Source organism: Tupaia chinensis, unplaced genomic scaffold, assembly GCF_000334495.1.
Source record: "Tupaia chinensis unplaced genomic scaffold, TupChi_1.0 Scaffold144346_1, whole genome shotgun sequence".
Lineage (NCBI taxonomy): Eukaryota > Metazoa > Chordata > Mammalia > Scandentia > Tupaiidae > Tupaia > Tupaia belangeri.
Genome location: NW_006204205.1, coordinates 3,721,044 through 3,744,050, shown reverse-complemented (window position 1 = coordinate 3,744,050; position 23,007 = coordinate 3,721,044). Strand labels below are relative to the sequence as shown.

The 23,007-nt window shown below is 42.4% G+C and overlaps 2 protein-coding genes across 2 annotated transcripts in view; one reads left to right on the top strand and one right to left on the bottom strand.

The window, feature by feature from the left end:
- The window catches only part of KIF3A (kinesin family member 3A), a gene marked incomplete in the record, with an annotated part of 60,325 nt that extends 47,261 nt beyond the window's left edge, over positions 1 to 13,064 (bottom strand). The window contains 2 exon segments of the mRNA XM_027767655.1: positions 9,009 to 9,282; positions 12,684 to 13,064. Coding sequence (XP_027623456.1) covers positions 9,009 to 9,282; positions 12,684 to 12,689 — 280 coding nt within the window.
- A 9,058-nt stretch (positions 13,065 to 22,122) lies between these two features.
- CCNI2 (cyclin I family member 2) overlaps positions 22,123 to 23,007 on the top strand; it is an 8,287-nt gene continuing 7,402 nt past the window's right edge. Inside the window, 1 exon segment of the mRNA XM_027767649.1 lies at positions 22,123 to 22,248. Coding sequence (XP_027623450.1) covers positions 22,123 to 22,248 — 126 coding nt within the window.

Here is a 23,007-nt window from a genome sequence, read left to right as displayed (position 1 = left end):
ACTGCTATCCTCTGAAAGTCCTGCTTGCAAGGTTGGCCGTGGCTGGCGCCTAGGAATTTGAATTTGGGGAGAGTTCCCACCAATCCCTAAATGATAAGAGTGGCTCACTCTGCTTGAACTGTGCTAACAATGTGGTTTATGCTACCCACCTGCTTTCCTGCTAGGAGTCTGGAATCTTGGCACATGCTAGGCCACGGTGCCTACATGACCAGCCCTCCTCCCCCCAAAAAAACTCTAGGTACTGAGTCTTTAACAAGTTTCTTCAATAAACAACATTTCATACATGTTATCACACCTGATGCTAGAAGAATTAAGCAAATAGCACATTCAGCACGACCACTGAGAAAAAACTTTTAGAAGTCCAGTCTTTGCTGATCTGTTGTTGTTTTCTATACTAGTCGACTGTTGAGTTGATAACAGAAATGCCTGCGATTAGGTAAATTTAAAAGAACAGAGGTTTGGAGGCTGGCAGGTGGTATGGTGATTAAGGTGCTAGACATTCACATGGCTGACCACAGTTCGAGACCTGAACCTGGTGGCTTGTTTTCTCGCTTTCCCTCTCTGTCTCTGGTCAATTAAAAATAATTAATTAAAAAAATAATATTAATAAAATAAACCATTCTATAGAAAAAAAGAATAGAGGTTTATTTTTGACTCAGTCTGGTGGCTGAGAAGTCAAAAGTACCGCAAAATGGTAGAAGGCAGAACTTTTAAGAGCAGCACATGGTTTGTATCCATGTGGCTTCTGCCTGCCTTACTTCCTCTACATACACAACAGAACCTGAATCATCGAGGCCCTGTCCTAACTGCCAATCACTAATCTCTTCCCAAAGGCCCTACGTTTGACAACATCATCAAATTAAGTTTCCACCCTCTTATTCTCTAACGAGAACTGAACAAAAGAATTTGGGAAAGACATATTCAAAGTATAGAGCTATCCTTTTGCTTTAATAAACCAAAGCCATGAGTACAACTACAGCCATGTGCCGCATAATGATGTTTTAGTTCACACATACGATGGTGGTCCCATAAGGAGCATAGAGGCTATACCATATAACGCTGGTAGGTAGTAAGCTCTACTATCTAGGTTACGTAAATACCTCTATATAGTTAGGGTGGCTGGATCCCATAACCAATGATGTGGTTCAAGTTCTGGCAGCTTGAGAAATGTGCCAGGTGTGTGTATATAGATCCCAAGAGGAGAATGGAGGGGAAGGAACTGCAGCATGGCTATGTCCCTGGGGCATGCTTTCTCTCGTTCTCTATCTTTCCAGTGAGTGCCCAGATCCTAGGGCAAACTTAAAAAAAAAAAAAAAGGAACAAGAAAATAAATAAAATATGCATGTCTGAAAAAAAGGTCAGTTTATCAAGATGATATAAAAATCCTGAGCATTGGGACCAGCAGTTAGCATAATGGCTATGTCGCTGGACTCCCACATAGTCGACCATAGTTCGCGTCCTGGACCCGGTGGCTTAAACTCACACCGGGTGCGTGTGCGTGCGTGCCCAAGATCCCGAGAGGAGAATGGAGGAGAAAGGATTGCGGCATGACCATCCCCCCCGGGGGGTGATTTCTCACTTTCTGTCTCTCTGTCTCTCTCTGTCTGTCTGGTGAGCGCACACGCCCTATAGCGAAAACCTCTCCAAAAAAAAAAAAAGAAAAGATTAAAAATTAAAAAACCTGAGCATTTATGTCTCTTCTTACACAATTTCAAAATGCATAATGGAGACCCAGGCCTGTAGCACAGCAGTTAAGTACATGCATGAGAAGCCAGGTCCTACATGGCCAAGCATGGTCTGAGTCCTGGCCAAGTGGCTTGAGAAACACACCAGGTTTATGAACACACATGCCCCCAAATCCTGACAGGACAGAGAAATAGAGGAAAAGAGATTGCAGCGTGATCATGCTCCACTGGGGGATGCTTTCTGTCTGTCTGTCTCTGGCAAACATATGCACTCTCTGGCAATTTAAAAAAAAAATACACAAAGGAAATATTGATAGAACTAAAATGAATAAGCAAATCCAAAAATATAGTCAGAGTATTCAATACCCGCCTCTTAATAATTGATAACCCAAGTAGACTGAAAATAAGTACATAAAAGATGTGAAGGACATTATCAAACAAATTGTAGGAATTTGTAGAGTATTCCATCCAACAAAAGAGGATCTTTTTCAAGTATACACAAAACATTTAATAATAATAAGCCACATTCTTGCCCATAAAACAAGTCTCAATAAATTTTAAAAGATTTACACTATATGAAGTATATTCTTTGACTAAAATTGAATTAAGTTAAAAAGCAGTTAACATAAAGATCTCTTGAAAACCTCAAAATAGGGACCACGTGGTTTGTTTTCATTTTCACAGAGATAAAATACTTCCTATTTTTCCTTTATATTTTTTCTGTTCGCTAGATTATTCAGAAATGTGTTGCTTTTCAAATATTTTGAGATTTTTAAGAAAGTTTCTTTCTTTCTTTCAAGAATGAAACACAGAGAAAGAGGGAGAGAGATAGAGAGATAGGAAGTACCCCCAACAGGGTCTTGTCCCCATAATCCTCCCCCAGCTTCAGCCAACCCCAGATCATGGGCACATGTGTGCCCAGTATACTTCTAGAGGACTCCAGATGTGAACCCAGAACCCTCCAATATGTGCAATATAGTGTTTTACTGTCTCTCTGTCTCTCTCTGTCTGGCGTGCACACGCACCCTATAGCAAAAACCTCTCCAAAAAAAAAGAAAGGACAGTCTCAGAACAGTGAACTCAGCTTCCACCTTAAGAAAGTAGGAAAAGGAGCAAATTAAACCTAAACTATGTAGGAGGGGGTTTTAAAAAGTTCAGAGCAGAAACTGAAGAAATGGAAAACATAAATACAATAGAGGAAAATTAATAAAATCAAAAGCTGATTCCCTGAGACCAATAAAATTGATAAACATCTAGCCAGTCTAGTCAGAATAAAAAGAGAAGACAGAAATTACTAATATCAGAAATGAGAAAGGTTATATCCCTACATTCTAATACTAAAAGAATAATGAAACAGTATCAACAATTTTTGCCAATAAATTTGGCAACTTAAATGAAATAGACAAATTCCGGGACCAGCAGTTAGTGCAATGGCTATGTCGCTGGACTCCCACATAGTCAACCACGGTTCGCATCCTGGACCTGGTGGCTTAAAACTCACGCCGGGCACGTGTGCGTGCGTGCCCAAGATCCCGAGAAGAGAACGGAGGAGAAGGGATTGCGGCATGGCCATCCCCCCTGGGGGGTGATTTCTCGCTTTCTGTCTCTCTGTCTCTGTCGGGCGAGCACATGTGCTATAAAGCAAAAACCTCTCCAAAAAAAAAAAAAAAGAATCAAAAAAAGAAAAAACTAGACAAATTCCACGAAAGACAAACTACAAAAACCCATTCAAGAAAAAAGTAGATAACCTCAACAGCCCTATTTCGACTGAACAGATGGAATCTATAGTTTAAAACTTGCCCACAAAGAAAACTCCAAGCCCAGATGGCGTCATTGATTAATTCTACTTAACATTTAAAGAAAAAAATAACATTAATTCTAGACAATTTCATCCAGATAATTGAAAAAAAGGAAATGCACCCCAATTCATTCTATGAATCTAGTATTAACATGATACCAAAACCAGATAAGACTTGGAAAGACAGTACAAGAAAACCACATACTTACATCCCTCATGAACACAGATGCAATTATTTTGAACAAAATTTTAGGAAATCAAATTAAATGATAAATGAAATGCTAATAAACCATGACAAAGTAGCAAAGCTGGTTTCACATTCAAAAATCAATCGGTGTAATTGGTCATGTTAATGAACTTAAAATTAAAAAAAAAAAAAGATCTCAATAGGTGCAGGAAAAAACACATTTGACAAAAATCCAACATACATTCCTGGTGTGTGTGTGTGTGTGGGGGGGGGTGCTATGGCACAAGCAGTAGGAGCACTACTCCACAATGCTGGAGACCATGTGGGCAGCCTTGGGGTTCACCTTCTCCAGGGCGTACTTCAACATGCAGGGCACACCCATGGTCCTGGCTGACTACAGGGTTTGGGGGAAGATCATGACATAAACACCCTGCTGAGAGTGTCTGTCCTCTCTTTCATAAAGGTAATCAATAAAACTTAAAAAAAAAAAAAAAAAAAAAGGCTTCTCAGGGGACCAGCAGTTGGCGTAATGGCTATGTCGCTGGACTCCCATGTAGTTGACCACGGTTCGAGTCCCGGACATGGTGGCTTAAACTCAAGCCGGGCATGTGTGCATGCATGCCCAAGATCCCTAGAAGAGAATGGAGGAGAAGGGATTGCAGCATGGCCATTCCCCCTGGGGGGGTGATTTCTCGCTTTCTGTCTCTCTGTCTCTCTCTTTCTGGCAAGCGCACATACCCTATAGCAAAAACCTCTCCAAAAAAAAAAAAAAACTTCTCAGTGAACTAAGAACAAAAGAGAACTTCCCCAATATGATGAAAGGCATCTATGAAAAAATCTACATATGATATGCTTCCTAGAAAAAATGAATACATTTTCCCTAAGATCAGGAAGAAGATAAAAATGCTCACTTATACCACGTTCAGAAAACATTTACTAGAGATTCTAGGCAGTAAAATCACTCAACAAAAATAAATTAAAAGCATAAAAAATTGGAAATGAACAAGTAAAAACTATATTTGCAGACATTATCTTGTATGTAGAAAATCCTAGGAGGGAAGTAATTTATAAAAAAGAAAATAATCTACTAAAATTAATAAGATGATTAGTAACGTTGTAGTACATAACATACAAAAACAAATTGAAAACCACAATGAGATACTAGTTCACACTCACTAGGATGGTTGTACTCAAAAAGACATTATATATAACAAGTGTTGGCAAAGACATGGAGAAATTAGAAGCTTCAACCATTGCCAGTAGAAATGTAAATGGTGTAGCCACTGTAGAACAGTTTGGCAGCTCCTCAAAAAGTTAAGAGTTAGGGGACCAGCAGTTAGCGTAATGGTTATGTCGCTGGACTCCCACATAGTCGACCACAGTTGGTCCAGGACCTGGCAGCTTAAACTCACGCTGGGCCCATGTGCGTGCGTGCCGAAGATCCCAAGAGGAGAATGGAGGAGAAGGGATTGTGGCATGGCCATCCCCCCTGGGGGTGGGGGGGATTTCTCGCTTTCTATCTCTCTTTCTTTCGGGCAAGTGCATGTTCCCTATAGCGAAAACCTCTCCAAAAAAAAAAAAAAAAGTTAAGAGTTAGGTGGACCAGCAGTTGGTGTAATAGCTATGTCGCTGGACTCCCATGTAGTCAACCACAGTTCGCGTCCTAGACCTGGTGGCTTAAAACTCACGCCAGGAGCGTGTGCGTGCGTGCCCAAGATCCCAAGAGGAGAATGGAAGAGAAGGGATTGCAGTGTGGCCATCCCCCCGGGGGGTGATTTCTCGCTTTCTGTCTCTCTGTCTGTCTCTGTCTGTCTGTCTGTCTGGCAAGCACATATGCCCTATAGCAAAAACCGCTTCAAAAAAAAAAAAAAGTTAAGAGTTAGCATATGATCCAGCAATTCCACTCCTAGCTACATACCCAAGAAAATTAAAAATGTTAAGTTCGCACAAAAACTTACATAAAAATGATCAAAGCAACATTATTCATAGTAGTTATAAAGTAGAAACAACCCAACTGTTCATCAACTGATGATTATATAGAGAAAATATATCTATACAAAGGAACACTATATAGCCAGAAAATGGAATAAAGTACTGATACAGGGATGAACCTTGAAAACATTATGCTAAGTAAAAGAAACCAGACACAAAAAGCTATATAATGTGTAATTCTTTTTATATAAAATGTCCAGAGAAAGTAGATTAGTGGTTGCTTGGGGGAAGTGGATAAGGGAGAAGACTGAGAGTAACTGCCAATGGGTACAGGTTTTCTTTTTGGAGTATGAAAATGTTCTAGAAACAGATTGTGGTAACAGTTGTGCAGCACTGTGAATGTACTAAAAACATATACACTGTAAACTATAAAAGAGTTAAATAGTGAATTTGTGCACTGAATTTTATCTGAATTGAAAAAAGCAAAACAAAACACTGTTGAGCCAGCCTGTGGCCTGTTGGTTAAGGAAACTGGATCCCACATGGCCAACTTTGAGATTCAAGTCCTGGACTCAGTGGCTTGAAAAACACACTGGGCACATGCATGCATGCCCAAAATCCCTAAAGAATGAAGAAACGAGGACCAGAAGTTAGCGTAATGGCTATATCGCTGGACTCACATGTAGTCAATCGTGGTTTGAGTCCTGGACCCAGTTTCTTAATCTCATGCTGGGCATGTGCATGCGTGCCCAAAATCCTGAGAGGAGAAGAGACTGTGGTGTGGGCCATCCCCCCTGGGAGGTGACTTCTCACTTTCTGTCTCTCTGTCTTTCTGGCGAAGAAATGGAGGAGCAGGATTGTGGTGTGACCATACCCCATTGGAGGGTACTTTATCCCTCTCCCTGTCTCTTTCTGGCAAATTTAAAAACAAAACCTACCTTAAAAAAAATCAAATACATTCCATATATTAGCAATGTATAAGCCAAATATGAAATTATGGGGCCAGCTCTGTGGAACAGCAGTAATGCACTGCTCAAAAGTCAGATCTCACGGTGGCCGCAGTTCAAGTCCCCAGCTCAGTCAGCCTGAAACACACTGGGCACCCATACAAGTGCTCAAGATCCAACAGGCTGGAGGACTGGAAGAAGGGGCTCACATCACCCTGTACAGAGTGTCCTCCTCCTTTCTCACTCTTTCACTCACTCCCACATTTATGTGCATGTATTTATCATGAATAAAGAAAAAAATACTAAAAATAATTATAATTATAAAAACAATTCTATTCACAATAGCATCAAAGACATAACATAGGATGCCAGTGACTAAGCACTGTGCATTGGGAGAGGGATTCCACATGGCCAACTGTGGTTTGAATCCTGGACCCGGTGGCTTGAAAACACAACACATGTGTGTACATATGTTTAAAATCCTTACAAAATTGAGAAATGGAGAAGAAAGGATTGTGGCATGACCATGCTCCACTGAGGGGGGGGGCGGCGGCAAGGGGAGTGCTTTCTCACCCTCTCTGACTAGCATACAAGACCTCTGGCAATTTTTTGTTTTAAGATTTATTTAATTTTATTTGTCTTTTTTTTTTTTTAATTTGCTACAAGGCACATGCTCACCAGAGAGAGAAAGAGAGAGAGAAAGTGAGAAAGCAAGCCACCAGGTCTGGGACTTGAACAGCAGTTGGCCATGTGGGAGTCCAGCATATTAACCACCACGTCTCCTGCTGGTCCCTCACCCTCTGGCAATTTTTTAAAAAAGAAGAAAAAATAAAACAAACAAACAAACAAAAAAAGCCACAGACTGGAAGAAAGTATCTGTAAATCACATATCTGATCAAGTATTTCAATTCAGAATATATAAAGAATAATAAGACAGATAACCAAATTTAAAGATAGGTAAAAATAATTGACATTTCACCAAAGAAAATATACAAATCGGTAATAAGTACCACGGCTAGGTTCTCGACTTCATTAGTCATTAGAGAAATACAAGTTAAAACACAATAATAGGGGCTAGCAGGTGGCATGGTGAAGGCTCTGAACTCCCACACAGCGGACACATTTCAAGTCCTGGACCTAGTGGCTTTCTGTCTGTCTCTCTCTCTCTGACTCTCTCATGCATGTGCCCTGTAGCAAATTTTTAAAATAATAATGATAAATAAAACTAAACAAATCATTCTTTGTAAAAAAAAAAAAAAAAAAAAAAAAAAAAAAAAAAAACTAAAAAATAATAATATAGGGGCCAGGTGATGGCACAGTGGTAAGACAAGTGGACACACATGGGAAAGGTGTTCATGCCCCAGGACCTTTCTGAGCAAGCTGGGAGCATGCACCACTGGTACAGGGCGGTTGAGAGTAGGGGTGCAGAGCAGGGGGCAGGGGTTGTGGCATGTGGACCCTGTTGAAGTTATCTGGCTGTCTTTCTTCTATCTCATGGAATAAACTAACTTAAAAATTACACACCATGATGACATTATAAACCTCCTAGAATGGCTGTAATTTTAAAAAAATGACAATCTCAAGTGTTGGTGAGGATCCAAGCATTGGTGAAGAAACTAGAACCCTCACACAATACTGGTAGGGAAAAAATATATAGTCACCACTTTAGAAAACAGTTTGGCATTTCTTCAAAAATAAACACACATTTACCATATGACCCAGCAGTTCCACGCCTATAAATCTATTCAAGAGAAATCTTAAAGTATGACTACAAAAAGACTTTTATACATTAATTTTCATAGAAGCATTGTGTATAAAAGTAAAAAAAAAAAAAATGGAAATAATCCAGATGTCCATCAACTAGTGAATGGACCGATGAAATGTGGCACATCCGTACAACAGAATGCAACTGAGCAATAAAAAGGCACAAAGTACTGACATATGCAAAAGATCCATGAACTTCAAAAACATTTTGCTAAGTGAAAGAAAACAGTTAAGAAAGATGACATATGTATGATGCGATTTAAATGAAATTTCAAGAAAAGACAAAATTATAGTGACAGAAACCAGATCAAGGGTTCTGGGGTATGGGATTGCAAATGAGAATAAAGGAATTTTTAGAACTGATGAAAGTATTCTACAATGTGATTATAGTGATGGGTTTGCAAATATATACTTACTATAACTCATACAACTGTACAGTTTTAATGAGTGAATTTATGGGGTATTAGTTATGCCTCGATAAACTTGTTTAAAAAAAAGTTGGGACCAGCAGGTGGCGTGGTGGTTAAGGTGCTGGACACTCCCACATGGCCGACCAAGGTTTGAGTACCAGACCTGGTAGCTTGCTTTCTCACTTTCCCTCTCTCTCTCTGGTCAAATTAAAATAAATGAATGAATAAATAAAATTAAATAAATAATTTTTTTTTTTAAAGTAGGCATATGAAGTATTCACTTACCATTGTAGCCTTCAAGAACAGAATCAATAATAGGCCTTGCGGTTAAGTTATACACGTCAAGTTGTTTACTCTCTGGTCCAAAAACAGTATCAAAAGTAAACGTCTTTGGAGGTTCATTGGAAGAGTCGGTCTTATGAACGGTGATAGTTCCCCTCATCTCATCCACACTGACAGCCTGTCTGTAGCACATCGACTTCTCTCTCTCATTGAGGGGCCGGCACCTAACGACAACCTTCACATTATCACAGCTCTCGGGCTTCTCTGATTTATTGATCTAGTGGAGAAAAATATTCACAAGTAATAAAATGAACATTTACTCTTACTCCCAATAGATTATAATTGAAAAAGGTTACTTTGCCATCTCACTGCCTTCTATAATATTAAGGACTTCATAAATATTTGTTAAATGCAATTTAAGATTTTACATATATATAGAAAAAATTTATTAAAAGATACAAAAAGGAAACTAGTTTCTTTTATAACACAAAAGAGAGAAGAGGAAATCTAATTTAAATCTTTAAGTAAATGCCACAGAAGCAGAAAATGAATCAGTATATTACTGATTTTCTATTTGCACAAAAGTCCCTGACTCCTCTGAGTGTCCGCCTGTAAAAAAACATGTGTGTGGGGCCAGCAGGTGGCGTGGTGATTAAGACACTGGATTCCCACATGGCTAACTACAGTTCAAGTTCTGGACTTGGTGGTTTGCTTTCTAATTTTCTCTCTCTCTCTCTGGTGAGTGTGTGTGCCCTAGAGCAAACTAAAAATAACAGTAAGTAAAATTAAATATTTTTTAAAAAGTGTGAACACGGTTAGCACCTTCAGTTCAGGAATATAGTAGGTCCTTTGTTCCCTCTGAGACTTTCAGTTAAACTTTCTATAATGCATTAGCAAAATGTCTTTACCATTTCATATATTCATATAAGGCATATCTTCTCTATGAAAGACAATGTTAAAAAGAGAAAAATCCAACACAAAGAAAAATGTCTTAGTATGACCTAACTTTATGAACATTTGTATAAGTAAAGTTTTAAGAAATTTTGTATAATTAAGAATCTTTTATATGGTTAAGAATCTTTTAAAAACCCAATCCTGAGGGGACCAGCAGATGGCATAATGGTTACATCCTTCGACTCCCATATAGTAGTAGATCATAGTTCAAGTCCTGGATCTGACTGCTTAAAAAACTCACGCTGGGCACTTATCTGTGTGTGCCCAAAATCCCAAGAGAATGGAGAAAGGACTGAAATGTGGCCATTCCCCCTGGGGAGGTGACTTCTCACTTTCTATCTCTCTCTCTCTCTCAGGGGGGGGGGGCAGGGTAAAGAGATCCAAAGTTCAGTTGGGTAAATATTTGGTAAATCAGATACTCTTTATATCGGTATATCTTGGGACCAGCAGTTAGCATAATGGCTATGTCAATGGACTCCCAAGTAGTCAATTGCGGTTTGAGTCCCGGACCTGGTGGCTTAAAATCACGCTGGCGTGTGTTTGTGTACCCAAGATCCCCAGAGGAGAATGGGAAAGGGATTGTGTTGTGGCCATCCCCTCTGGGAGGTGATTTCTCACTTTCTGTCTCTCTTTCTGGCGAGCTCACACACCCTATAGCAAAAACCTCTCCCCCTCCCCCCAAAAAATTAGTGTATCTTTATACTCTTTGTGTGTGTGTGTGTGTGTGTGTGTGTGTATGTATATATCCCATTGTCATTGACTTTGACATCAATGTCAAATCACAGGTTATATCAATAAAGCACACTTTTCTCTGTCTCTACCTTCATTACTCTAGTCCAGGTCACCATTATCCAAGCCCTGGATCACGCCTCCTAACAACTACATCTAAGGAAGTCTGTTCCCCTCTGTGGCAGTCATTCCCCTACTTGAAATTTTTTTAATGGTTTGCTGTAGACCTTAGGATCATACTCAAAATCCTTAAAGTGGTCTGCGAGATCTAGTTCTGTCCCGTATCTACTTCCCTGGGCTTATTTCACAAAATAATCTACTTGGTTCTTTCAGTCACAGTCACGCGGAGCTTCTTGGACTTTTCCAATCACCTTGTTCCTCCTCACCACTGGCCCTTCCATGTACTGTTCCTTCTGCCTATTCTGGCCTCTTCACTTCATTAACACCTACTTATCCTTCAGATTTTAGCTCATTAGTCACATCATCTGGGAACTTCTTGAGGAAGTCAAATACTTTTATAGCCTCTGAAAGCACCCTACTCTCCCCTTCATGGCTACAATTTACTTTTTATTTGTGCTTAGTTGGATTAATGTCTGTCTGTCTACAAAAGAGGTTGCAAACAGGTATTCCAGAGACTGAATTTAGCCCACAAATTTCTTTTGTTTGGCTCATAGTACCTAAAATTCCTTTGATTTAGTTGTTAAATTAAAACGAGCAATTTCACAAAATAGTTTCTAGTTTCTTGAGGGAAAACAAAAAAAAAGATCTGATATTTGTAGGCTATCATTCCTACATGGGAATACTTTCCAATTCACTAGAATCTACAGCTCTCTACTATATTTCACCCACCCACACACCCACCTCAGTCACTTAGCACTGTAAATGCATAGGGTTTTCACTTCTGCTTAAGAAGGCAAACTTCTCTTTTCAAGCTCAAGAAACTGGCTAGTGGGACCAACAGCTAGCGTAATGGCTATGTCACTGGATTCCCTTGTAGTCGACCGTGGTTTGAGTCCGGACCTGGTGGCTTAAACTCACACCGGGCGTGTGTGGTGCGTGCCCAAGATCCCGAGAGGAGAATGGAGGTGAAGGGATTGCGGAGTGGCCATCCCCTGGGGGGGGGGGTTTTTTTTTCTGCGGGTCTCTCTCTGGCGAGGGCATGCGCCCTACCGTGAAAAACCTCTAAAAAAAAAAAAAAAAAAAAAAAACTGGCTAGTTTTGTTCATATCTTCAGTGCCTTGCATGTTTGGTGCCCAATAGATATTGAATGCACTAGTAACCTGAAAGCAATGAACCAGAACAAACACGGGGCATTTACTGTTAAATGTCAAGCACTGTCCTTCAAGTTTCCTGTGCATTATCTTATTTTACCCTGATAACAACCTCATGATGGAAAGTTTAATTATATGGGAACTAAGGACCCAGACAGAATAAATAATTGTCCGAGGACTCACAACCAGTAAATAACCAGCAATGGCTCAAGTTTTCTCCGTGACCCTAACAATGTCCCCGATTAAGTGCACGAAAACAATCTGTGAAATCCTGGAAGACAGACATACCACCACTACACACGCGCACACACAAAGACACCTACAGCTTACATTCTGCACCATAAATTAAAGCGCCAGGAGAGAAATGACAGCTGGAGCCTGGGAGCCTAAGCAGAGCCCGGTTCCGCCGCCTTCCGGAGCTCGGCTGCTCGGCGCAGAGGCCCCACCAGGTGCGGAGCATCCGAGCCTAGCGGCCGCCCCCACCCCACCACGCGGGCGGGGTTGGGAGCCAGAGCGCCTTTATGCAGGCACCGCGCTTTAAGTCAGGCAGCGCGGGCCCCACGGGATGCAGCCGCGCTGAAGGCAGCACGAGCAGGGCCGGACCGGGCCCCGCCCCACCCGGGCCGCCAGCCCGCCCGCTCTGCGCCTCCATGGCAACGGCCGCGCCCCCGAGCCAGGCCGCTGGGATGAGGAGAAACCCCAGCGGCTAAGCGAATCTCCTCACCGGCATCGTGGCCCCTCCCGTGACCGGCGGACGTCCCGCCCGGGGTGCAGCCCAACGATACCCGGTTCGCGGGAGAGGCTGGCGAGAGACTACCGAAACACCTCCCTGGCGTTCCGAGACTGCAGATCCTAGGACGAGAGCGCGCACCGCGCAGGCGCACTCGGAGCCCGCCCCGCCCAACCCCTGGTCTCAGGCTTCTTCGGCCTCTTGAATTGCGCCTGCGCCAAGGCTTTTTTGAGTCCATCTCCTAGGACACCAGACTGAGGCCGCGCCTGCGCAGTGCTGCCGTTCAGTTGCGCTAGGTATCTGGCCCGCAGTGAGGGTGGGATACCTGGCATCCCCGGGTGGGATGAAAGAGGCCCTCCTAGATCATAAGACCCATCGTCTGGCGCGTGCAGTATCACGAATATTAAAAAAAAAGGCAATTGTACATTGTGTCCCATGGAAAATTAAAGACCTTGCATATATTGCCTCGCTTGATCACTAATTCGTACATGTCTTACCATCAGAAGGTGAGATGGTGAGAGGAGCTTGTCTGTATTCTCACACCTATCCCCAGAGCCTAGAATATAACCTTTGGACTTAAACCTTTGTGAAAGAGTCAATGATCCATCCTCTCTCAAGTTTGAACCTCTTCCCTGAGCTTCAGTCTATTTGCGTGCATAACAGGCATTTTAAGTTTATGATCCAAGGTTGAAATTTTGCCCCCTCTGCCCTCCAATCGCCACCACTACTACCACCACACTCCACCCTCATGAAAATGAGTTCCCTTTCTGACTTTCTGACTTCCTTTATCTCAACAAGCTGAATTCCGAGGATTGTTCAGATTAAAACTGCAGCCTCGGGAGCAGCAGTTAGTGTAATGGCTATGTCGCTGGACTCCCACATAGTCGACCGCGGTTCTAGTCCCGGGCCCGGTGGCTTACTCACGCCGGGCGCGTGTGCGTGCGTGCCCAAGATCCCGAGAGGAGAATGGAGGAGAAGGGATTGCGGTGTGACGATCCCCCCTGGGGGGTGATTTCTCACTTTCTGTCTCTCTCTCTCTCTCTCTCTCTCTCTTTCTGGCGAGCGCACGCGCCTTACAGCGAAAAAAAAACCTCTCCAAAAAAACAAAACAAAAAAAAACTGCAGCCTTTTTTCTCATGTCCAATATCCAATCCTTTAACAGAGCCTGTTGGATCTATCTCCCAAGTAGAACCAGAATTGGACCACTTCTTTTTTTTTTTTTTTTTGAGAGAGGTTTTAGCTATAAGGCACGTGCGCTCGCCAGACAGAGAGAAAGAGGGAGACAGAGAGATAGAAAGCGAGAAATCACCCCCCAGAGGAGATGGCCACGCCGCAATCCCTTCTCCTCCATTCTCCTCTTGGGATCTTGGGCACGCACGCGCCCGGCGTGAGTTTAAGCCACCGGGTCTGGGACTCGAACCACAGTCGACTACGTGGGAGGGAGTCCAGCGGCATAGCCATTATGCTAGCTGCTGGTCCCCAGAATTGGACCACTTCTGATCACCACTACCACCACCTCGCACATACATTGCTACCACTGCTCAGAGCTGGCTTTCATGTGTATCTTTGTCCCCTTTTAATGTGTTTTCAACACAGGAACTTTAGTGATGGTGTTAAAATTGAACCAGCTCTTGCTCTTTCTCTGCTCAACCCCATCCTGGTTATTACCTGTCTCATAGAGTGAAAACCACCAGCCCTCTCTCCAGTTTCTTCCATCCTTCCTGCTTCTGTACCTACATGGCCACCTTGTATCATCAACATTCCAGGAAAGCTTCCATCTTAGCGTGCAAGGGCTGCATGTTTGCTGTAGTAACTAAGAAAATAACTATAAAGTGTTTTACTTAGTGCCTCTGTACTGTTCTAAATGCTTTACTTTCTTTTTAAAATTTGTTTAATCAACCTAGGTTATTGCGTGAAATAGGTATATTTGAAATAAGGATATTTACTATTGTTATTTTACAAAGAAACTGAGGTGGGGGCCATTAAATAACATTTCCAAGGTCAAAAATATGAGCAGTGACAGCTCAGATGCAGACCCAGTCTGCCTGGAATAATCTTCCCCTAGATATCCCTCTGACTCACCCCTTCACCTTCTTCAGTGAACCCTCACATGATCTATTTGAAATTCCAGCCTGTGGTCCCAGCTCTTATCTCCCCTCCCTATTTTGTATTTCTCCAAAGTACTTACCACCATCTGATTTTTTTAAGTTTATTTTATTTGTGTGAAAAGAGAGAGAGAGGTTGTTCATTTGATTTTTTGACAGAGCCTTAGAATGTCAGGATCCTCCTGCCCCTGCCTTCCAGCTAGCTGGGACCATGTATGTCCACCACCACATCCCGCCTGTTTAGGTTGGCCAGGATTCAAACCCGGAAACCTGGGCCTTTTGTGGGCTCCTTTTGTGGGCAGCAGTGTCTTGGCAGCATGAACTACTGTGCTAACCCACTATATATATATGTGTGTGTGTATATATATATATATATATATTATGTGTATACACTTTATCGAGATATAACTCCTATAATATACCATACAGTTCACTTAGTTAAGTTGTGCAATTCCCAATTCAGTTGTTTTAACTATATGAATGGAGTTATCCAACCGTAACCACAATCAATTCAGCACATTTTCAATACCATAAAAGGACATTCTATAGGGATGACTGGTGGCATGGTGGCTAAGGCAGCTGGATCCCACATGGCTGACTATTTGGTTTAAGTCCCAGACCTGATGGCTTGGAAAACATGCACGTGCATGCCCTAAATCCTGAGAGGATGAAGTAGAAGGGATCGCAGTGTGGCCATCCTCCCCAGGGAAGGGATGTTTTCTCATTTCTCCGCTCTCTTTGTCCCTGTCTGGCACGTGCATGTGCTCTCTAGCAAAATTTAAAAAGAAGAAGACTGTGCCCAGCAAGCATTCTCTTCATGTTCCCTACAGCCCACTTCTTCTCCAACACCCTAGCCCTAGGTGACCACAATCTACTTTTTGTCTTTACAGGTTTGCCTGTTCTGGACATTTCGTATAAATTAAATTGTACTCTCTGTGGCATTTTATAACTTTTTTCACTTACAGTATTTAAGCGTCATCCCTATTTTAGCATATATTAACAATTTCTTATTTTCAATGGTTAATTAATATTACACTGTATAACTATATTGCATTTTTTTTTACCAATTTCCTATTGTTAGATATTTGAATTATTTCTACTTTTTGACTATCATAAATACATGCTCCAGCAAGTTTTTTTTTTTTAGAGGTTTTTCCTGTACAACACGCGTGCTTGCCAGAAAGACAGAGAGAGGCAGAGAAACAGAAAGCGAGAAATCACCCCCCGGGGGAATGGCCACGCCGCAATCCCTTCTCCTCCACTCTCCTCTTGGGATCTTAGGCACACACGCACACGTGCCTACATGAGTTTAAGTCACCAGGTCCGGGACTCGAACCACGGGAGTCCAGTGACATAGCCATTACGCCAACTGCTGGTTTCATCTCCTACATATTTTCAGTTCTCTTAGGTATAGGACTAGAAGTAGAATTACTAGATCAATTTGTGGCTTAACTTTTTTTAATTTTTTTATTTTTTAGATTTTTTTAGATTTTAGATTCTCTCCATAGAGCATGTGCTCTTGCCGGAGAGAATCAAAGAAAGGGAAAGTGGGAAATCACCCCCTCGGAGTGATGTCCATGCTGCAATCTCCTCTCCTGGACTCTCTTCTCAGGAGCCTAAGCATGAATACACATATGACCAGACTGTTTTTCAAGTTGCCAAGTCTGGGACTTGAACCACTATGTCAGCCATGTGGAATCCAGCACTTCAACCACCATGCCAACTGCTGACCCACTTGTTTAACATTTTAAGAAGCTGCCAAGTTGTTATCTGTAGTAGCTACACCATTTTAAGTTCCTACCAGAAATATACAAAGTTGATAATCTCTGCACAATCTCGCCAACACTTGCTTCTATGTAAAGTATTGGGTTGTCAGGAAAGTCATGATGTGTTTTTCTGTGCAAAACTTTGTCATGACTTTTGGGACAGTCCAATAGAATCTCCTTGTGGTTGTATTGATTTTTTTGTTTCCCCGATGACTAACGATATTGAATATCTTTTCATATGTTTATTGTATAACTTCTTTAGAGAAATGTCTATTCAAATCTTTACCCATTTTATTTATTTTTTCATTATGTTGTAGTTCTTTATATATTCTAAATGCAAATGCTTTTTCAGAATCTAATATACAAATATTTTCCTCCATTCTATGGGGATTTTTACTTTCTTGATGGTGTCCTTTGCAGGACAAAAGCTTTTCTGTATGATCCAGTCCAATTTATGCATTTTTGTTCTTGTGTTTTAGTTCGTACGTAAAAACAAAACAAATTTCATAATCTAAGGTCATCAAGATTTGCTCTTCTAAAAGTTTCATAGTTTTAGTTCTTACGTTTAGGCCTGTGACCTATTTCAAGTTTTTTGTTTTGTTTTTTTGGCTATAGTGTGTTGCAGGGATTTGGCTTCACTATTTTGCATATGAATACCCGACTGTCCAAGCTCCATTTGCTGAAAATTATATTCTCCCCACTGAATTGACACATTTGCTGAAAATAAATTGATCATAAACATGAGCGTTGATTTCTAGACTCTCAATTCTAGTTTATTGATCTATACATCTGTCCTAATGCTAGCACCACACTGTCTCACTACAATAGCTTTGTAGTAAGTTTTGAAATCAGATACTGTGAGACCTCTGACTTTATTCTTTTTCAAGATAGTTTTGATTATTCTGAATCCCTTAAATTTCCATAGGCATTCCAGGAATATGTCAATTTCTGTAAAAAGGCAGCTAGAATTTTAACAGAGGTCAACTCAAAGAGTATTGAGATTTTTAACAACTTGATTCTTCTAACCCATAACCACTGAATGTCTTTCCATATATTTAGGAGAAAAAAAGAATAACGTTTATTTTTAATAATTTTTCAAATAATTATTTAATTTTATTTATTACTCTTGTTTTTTAATCTGACCAGAGAAAGAGACAAAAAGTGAGAAAGCAAGTTGCCAGGTATGGGAATCAAACCATGGTTGGCACTGTGGGAGTCCAACACCTTAGCCACCATACCCCCTTCTGGCCCCAAGGATTTATGCTTTTCAAAGTACAAGTATTGCACTTTTTCATTTATATTTATTCCTAAATATTCTATTCTTTTTTAATGCTATTACATATGGAACTATTTTCTTTATTTATTTTTCAATTTGTCAGAGAGCACATGTGCTCCTGGTGGAGGGTGGGGTGAGGAAGCACCCCCCGATGAGCGATGTCACACAGAATCCCTTCTCCACTTCTCCCTCCTTTCAGGATTCTGGGAGTGCACACACTGTGCAGTCAGCCATGAGGGATCCAGCTGCCCCAACTTCCGTGTCACCGACTGGCCCTGGAACTGTTTCTTAATTCCATTTTTAGATTATTCATTGGTAGCTTATAGAAACAAAACTGATTCTTTTTTTTTTTTTTTTTTGAGCTTTTCACTATAGGCGGCAAGCGCTTTTTTTGAGAGTTTTTCACTATAGGGCACATGCGCTCGCCAGACAGATGGAGAGACACAGAGAGACAGAAAGCGAGAAATCATCCCCCAGAGGGGATGGTCATGCCGCAACCCCTTCTCCTCCATTCTCCTCTCGGGATCTTGGGCACACACACACTCCCGGCGTGAGTTTTAAGCCACCGGGTCCGGGATGTGAACCGCGGTCGACTACGCGGGAGTCCAGCGACATAGCCATTACGCTAACTGCTGGTTCCCAAAACTGATTCTTGTAGCATTTATACTCTGCAACGTTCCTGAACTTATTTATTCTTCTAATAGTTTTTAAAGTGGATTACTGAAGATTTTTCTATGTAGAAGATAATATCGTCTGCAAATAGTTCTATTTCTGCCTTTCCAATCTAAAGCCTCTTGTGGCTTTCTTGCTTTATGGCCCTGACTAGAATCCACCCATAAAATGTTGAGCAGAAATAGTGAGATGGACATCCTTCTGTAGTCCTTGACCTTATGTGGAAAGTACTCAGTCTACCATTAAGTAGGATGTTAACTCTAGGTGTTTTGAGTTTTGTTATTTGTTTAGGTCTTTACTATGGGATGTGTGCACTTGCCAGAGAGAAACAATGAGAGAGAGAATGAGAAATCATACCCCCAAAAGAGATGGCCATGCCCTAGTCCCTTCTCTTCCATACTCCTTTCAGAATTTTGGGTACATGCTCACAGCACCCAGCATGGTTTTTAAACCACCAAGTTGGGACTCAAACTGCAGTTAGCTATGTGGGAGTCCAGCGCTTATTATATTTCTTTTTTAAAATGTGTGTGTATGTGTGTGGTTGTCCTAGAGTTTGAAATGCACATTTACAACTAATACAAGTTCACTTCTAAGTAACACTAAACTGCCTCAGAGGTAGTGAAGGTGCCTGATAACAAAGAATTCCCGATCCTTCTCTCCCATGCCGTGGGTCACTGCTGTCATCCATCTCACTTATCCAAAACCTACAATCATCAAATACATTGTTACTATAATTTTGAATTAACTTATTAGATCAATTAAGAATTAAAAAACAAAAATTTTATTTTACCTTCATTTATCTCTTTGTAATGTTCTTCCTTTTCTAAAATGTGGATCTGAGTGCATGACCTGCATCGTTTTCCTCCTCTATGCAATTAAAAAAAAAATTCTTGTTTAACTATTTTTAAATTTTATTTATTTATTTATTTTTAATTTGATCAGAAAGAGGGCAAGTGCGAGAGCAAGCCACCAGGTCCATGATTGGCCATGTGAGAGTCCAGAGCTTCAACCACTGAGCCACCTGCCAGCCCCTGCAAAACTTCTTTTAACATTTCTTGGAGCTGGCAAATAGCATGGTAGTTAAGGGCACTGGACTCCCACATGGCTGGCCACAGTTGAATCCCGAACGAAAATGGTGTATCTTTTTCTTGTTCTGCTCCACTCTCTCTCTCTCTCTGTGTGCTTGTGTCCTTCTCTTGTCAAAATTTAATGAATTATTAATTAATTTTTAAAAATAATAATAATTTTTAAAAAACTTCTTGCAAGATAGTTCTACCGATGATAAGTAATCTCAAATTTTGCTTGTCTAAAATTTTTTTCTTTCACTTTTTTAAAAAAAGTTTATTTATTTATTTCTTCCACAAGTGAGACACAGAGAGAAACAGAGAAACAGTGTCCCCAAACTTAGGGTCTTGACACCATAAATCACCCCCAGCTTCAACCAGTCTCACATAATGGGCTCAGTGGGTCCATATACAGGCGTATTTAGGGCAGACTCCGATCTCGAACCTGGAACCTTCCCACGTGGCTCCCCTCACAGAACGTTGCTTTTTACCTCTGTGCCAATGTTCAGCCTCTCTCTTTCATCTGTGAAGTATACTTTCATTGGATATGAAATTCTAGGTTGGGACCAGCAGCCAGCGTGGAAGTTAAAGCTCTGGATCCCACATGGCCAACTGAACAGTTTGAGTACCGGACCTGTCTGCTTGAAAAACATGCCAGGCACATGTGTGTAAATGCCCCAAATCCTGAGAGAATGGAGGAGAGGGGATCGTGGTATGGTTATCCCCTCAAGGGCTGATTTCTCATTTTCCGTCTCTCTCTTCAGCAAACTAGCATGCCCTATCATTAAAAAAAGAAAAAAAAATGGTGTTTTTCCCCCCTCAAAACATTAAATAGTTGACTTCCCTTTCTTTTTTGCTTGCATGATTTCCAAAGACAAATCACTGTGATCTTATCCCTGTCCTTGAATAAGGACAATCCCCACCTCCTTCCTTCAAGATAGATATTTTTTTTCTTTCTCTTGGGCTGGCTCTGAGGTGCAGAGGTAATGCACTGCCCAAGACAAGTCAGATTCCACAGGACAGCAGCGGTTCAAATCCCCTGCCTCATCAGCCTGAAATACACTGCAATGTGAGCACTTGCCCAAGTTCCATCAGGCCAGGGAACTGGAGGAAGGGATCAGGACACGCCCAGACACTCAGGGGGGTGTTCATCTCTCTCTCATGCTACTTGCATGCACACTATTGTGAATAAACACATTTTCAAAAAGATGTTTTGTTTGATTTTCTGTAGTTCTGTTTTAAATGCTTAGGTGTAGTTTTTGTCATACTGCTTGGTGTTCTCTGAGCTTCCTAGATCTGTGGTTTAGTATCCAGCCTTAATTTGGAGGAAATTCTCAATCTCTTTTTTTTTTTCTTTTTTGAGAGAGAGATTTTTGCTATAGGGCATGTTCACTTGCCAGAGATACAGAAAGTGAGAAATCACCCCCAGGAAGAATGGCCATGCCACACACAGTCCCTTGTCTTCCATTCTTCTCTTGGGATTTTGATGCACACTCTTGTGCCTAGTGTGATTTCCAAGTCACGGGGTCCAAGACTCAAAACGTGATTGCCCATGTGGGAATCCAGCACCTTAATCACTATGCCACCCGCTTGCCCCTTTAGTCATTCTTTTAGGGACCAGCAGATGGCTTAATGGTTACATCACTGGACTCCCACATGTGGTTCAAGTCCCAGACTCAGAGGCTTGAAACTCACGCTGGGCACATGCGCACGTGTGGCCAAAATCCTGGGAGGAGAATGGAGGAGAAGGGATTGTGGCGTAGCCATTTTCCACTCACTTTCTATCTCTCTCCGTCCAGCGAATACACACGCCCTATAGCAAAATCTCTCTTAAAAAAAAAAATAGTCCTGATTTTAAACACTTGTTTCTTCTCTTTCTAGTATTCCCATATAGTTTAATTCAAATCAGTGTAATTAACCTTTCTAATGAAATGTAATTTAAGTAAAGAAAAGTGTACCGATCATAAGTTCACACCTCGTTCAGTTTTCATAAGGTCAACACTCCCGTGTAGCCGGCATCTGGATAAAGAAACGGGAGGCATTACCAGCCCCCTGCGTGCTCCCGAGTTCCTTTCCAGTCATTGCCCACCTTCCCCAAAGATGACCACTTTTTGTTTTTGTTTTTGTTTTTTTTTTTACCAGTATAAGATACTTTACATATGGGCCGCCCCAGCACAGTGGTTAAGGGAGCCACTGGCTAAGCACAGTTCAAATCCTGCCCTGGTGACTTAAAAAATATGCCCCGTCTACATGCACGTATGCCCCAAATCCTGAGGATGGAGAGACGGAGAGAAGAGGATTATGGCGTGACCACACCCTTAGGGCATGTTTCCCTCTCTTTCGCTCTCTCTGGTGAGTGCACACGCATGGCCTTGGGGGGAAAAGAGAGAGAGAAAAGAAAATACTTCGTGAACACGGAATCACACGGTGTGAACTCTTTGGTATCTGTCCCCTCCCTCCCGACATGATGTGTGTGGAACTCCGCGGCACTGATGGGGTATTCAGCAGGTTATTCTTTTTCAGCAGGGTGTAGTATTTCACTGTGTGAAAATGCCGCCCTTTGTCTTTCCCTTTCGGTTGGTGACGGACATTGGAGTTGTAGCCAGTTCGGCTCTGAAGGTTGCGAAGGTGTCTTTCCCGGCGCTACACCCAGAGGCAGAACTGCTGGGCCTTCGGGTATTCTACTCACGTTTGTCGTCTCTACTTATGGAATGTAAGTTCTCTGTCGACTTTGGTCACCGTCGAGTTCCAGCGCCCAGCAACAGCAGACTTCGCGTGAACGAGTGCTGAGTGGATAAACGCATGCATAACTGAACTCCCTCGTTGGGGAGGCATTGCCACCTTTTTAGAGACGTTAGCATAGTTCGGAGAGGTCTAGACCCGCGCAGGAAGCCACACAGCAGGTCTGGGATTCCAGCTCTATTCCATCTTCCGTTCCGAGGAACGCGGTCTTGACGCTTGTGTTCCTGGTCCGGTGTTTCCCCATCTGTCACTGTGGGGGACGCAGGGTCTGAGGCCGGCGGGGTCCCAGGCTGGGGACTCCGCACCGGGCACCCACCTCTGCCTCGGAAGAGGCTGGCGGAGGTGGGGACAAAGGACTGCCTTGGCACCTGCCCGCCTCTGTCCGGGAGGTCCTACCGATCCCGACACCCCACACTCCAAGCCAGTGGCAAGAAGCGACCGGCGCCCCAGGGCAGCTCCGGCGCGAGCGCACCCCGCGGTGCGACGGCTGCAGAGACCGCGCGCGGGGACTAAAATCCAAACCCGGCCTCGCAGGTAGGAGCCGTGTGGGTCCGGGCGGTTGGCGGGACGCCGCGTCCCAGCTCTCGGCTCTCGCCTCCCGCCGCGGTGGGCCGTCTCTCTTCGCGCGGTCCCGGAGCGGGTTCGCGGAGCCGCCAGCCCGGAGCGGCTTACGTCCCCGCGCCGCCGCGAGAG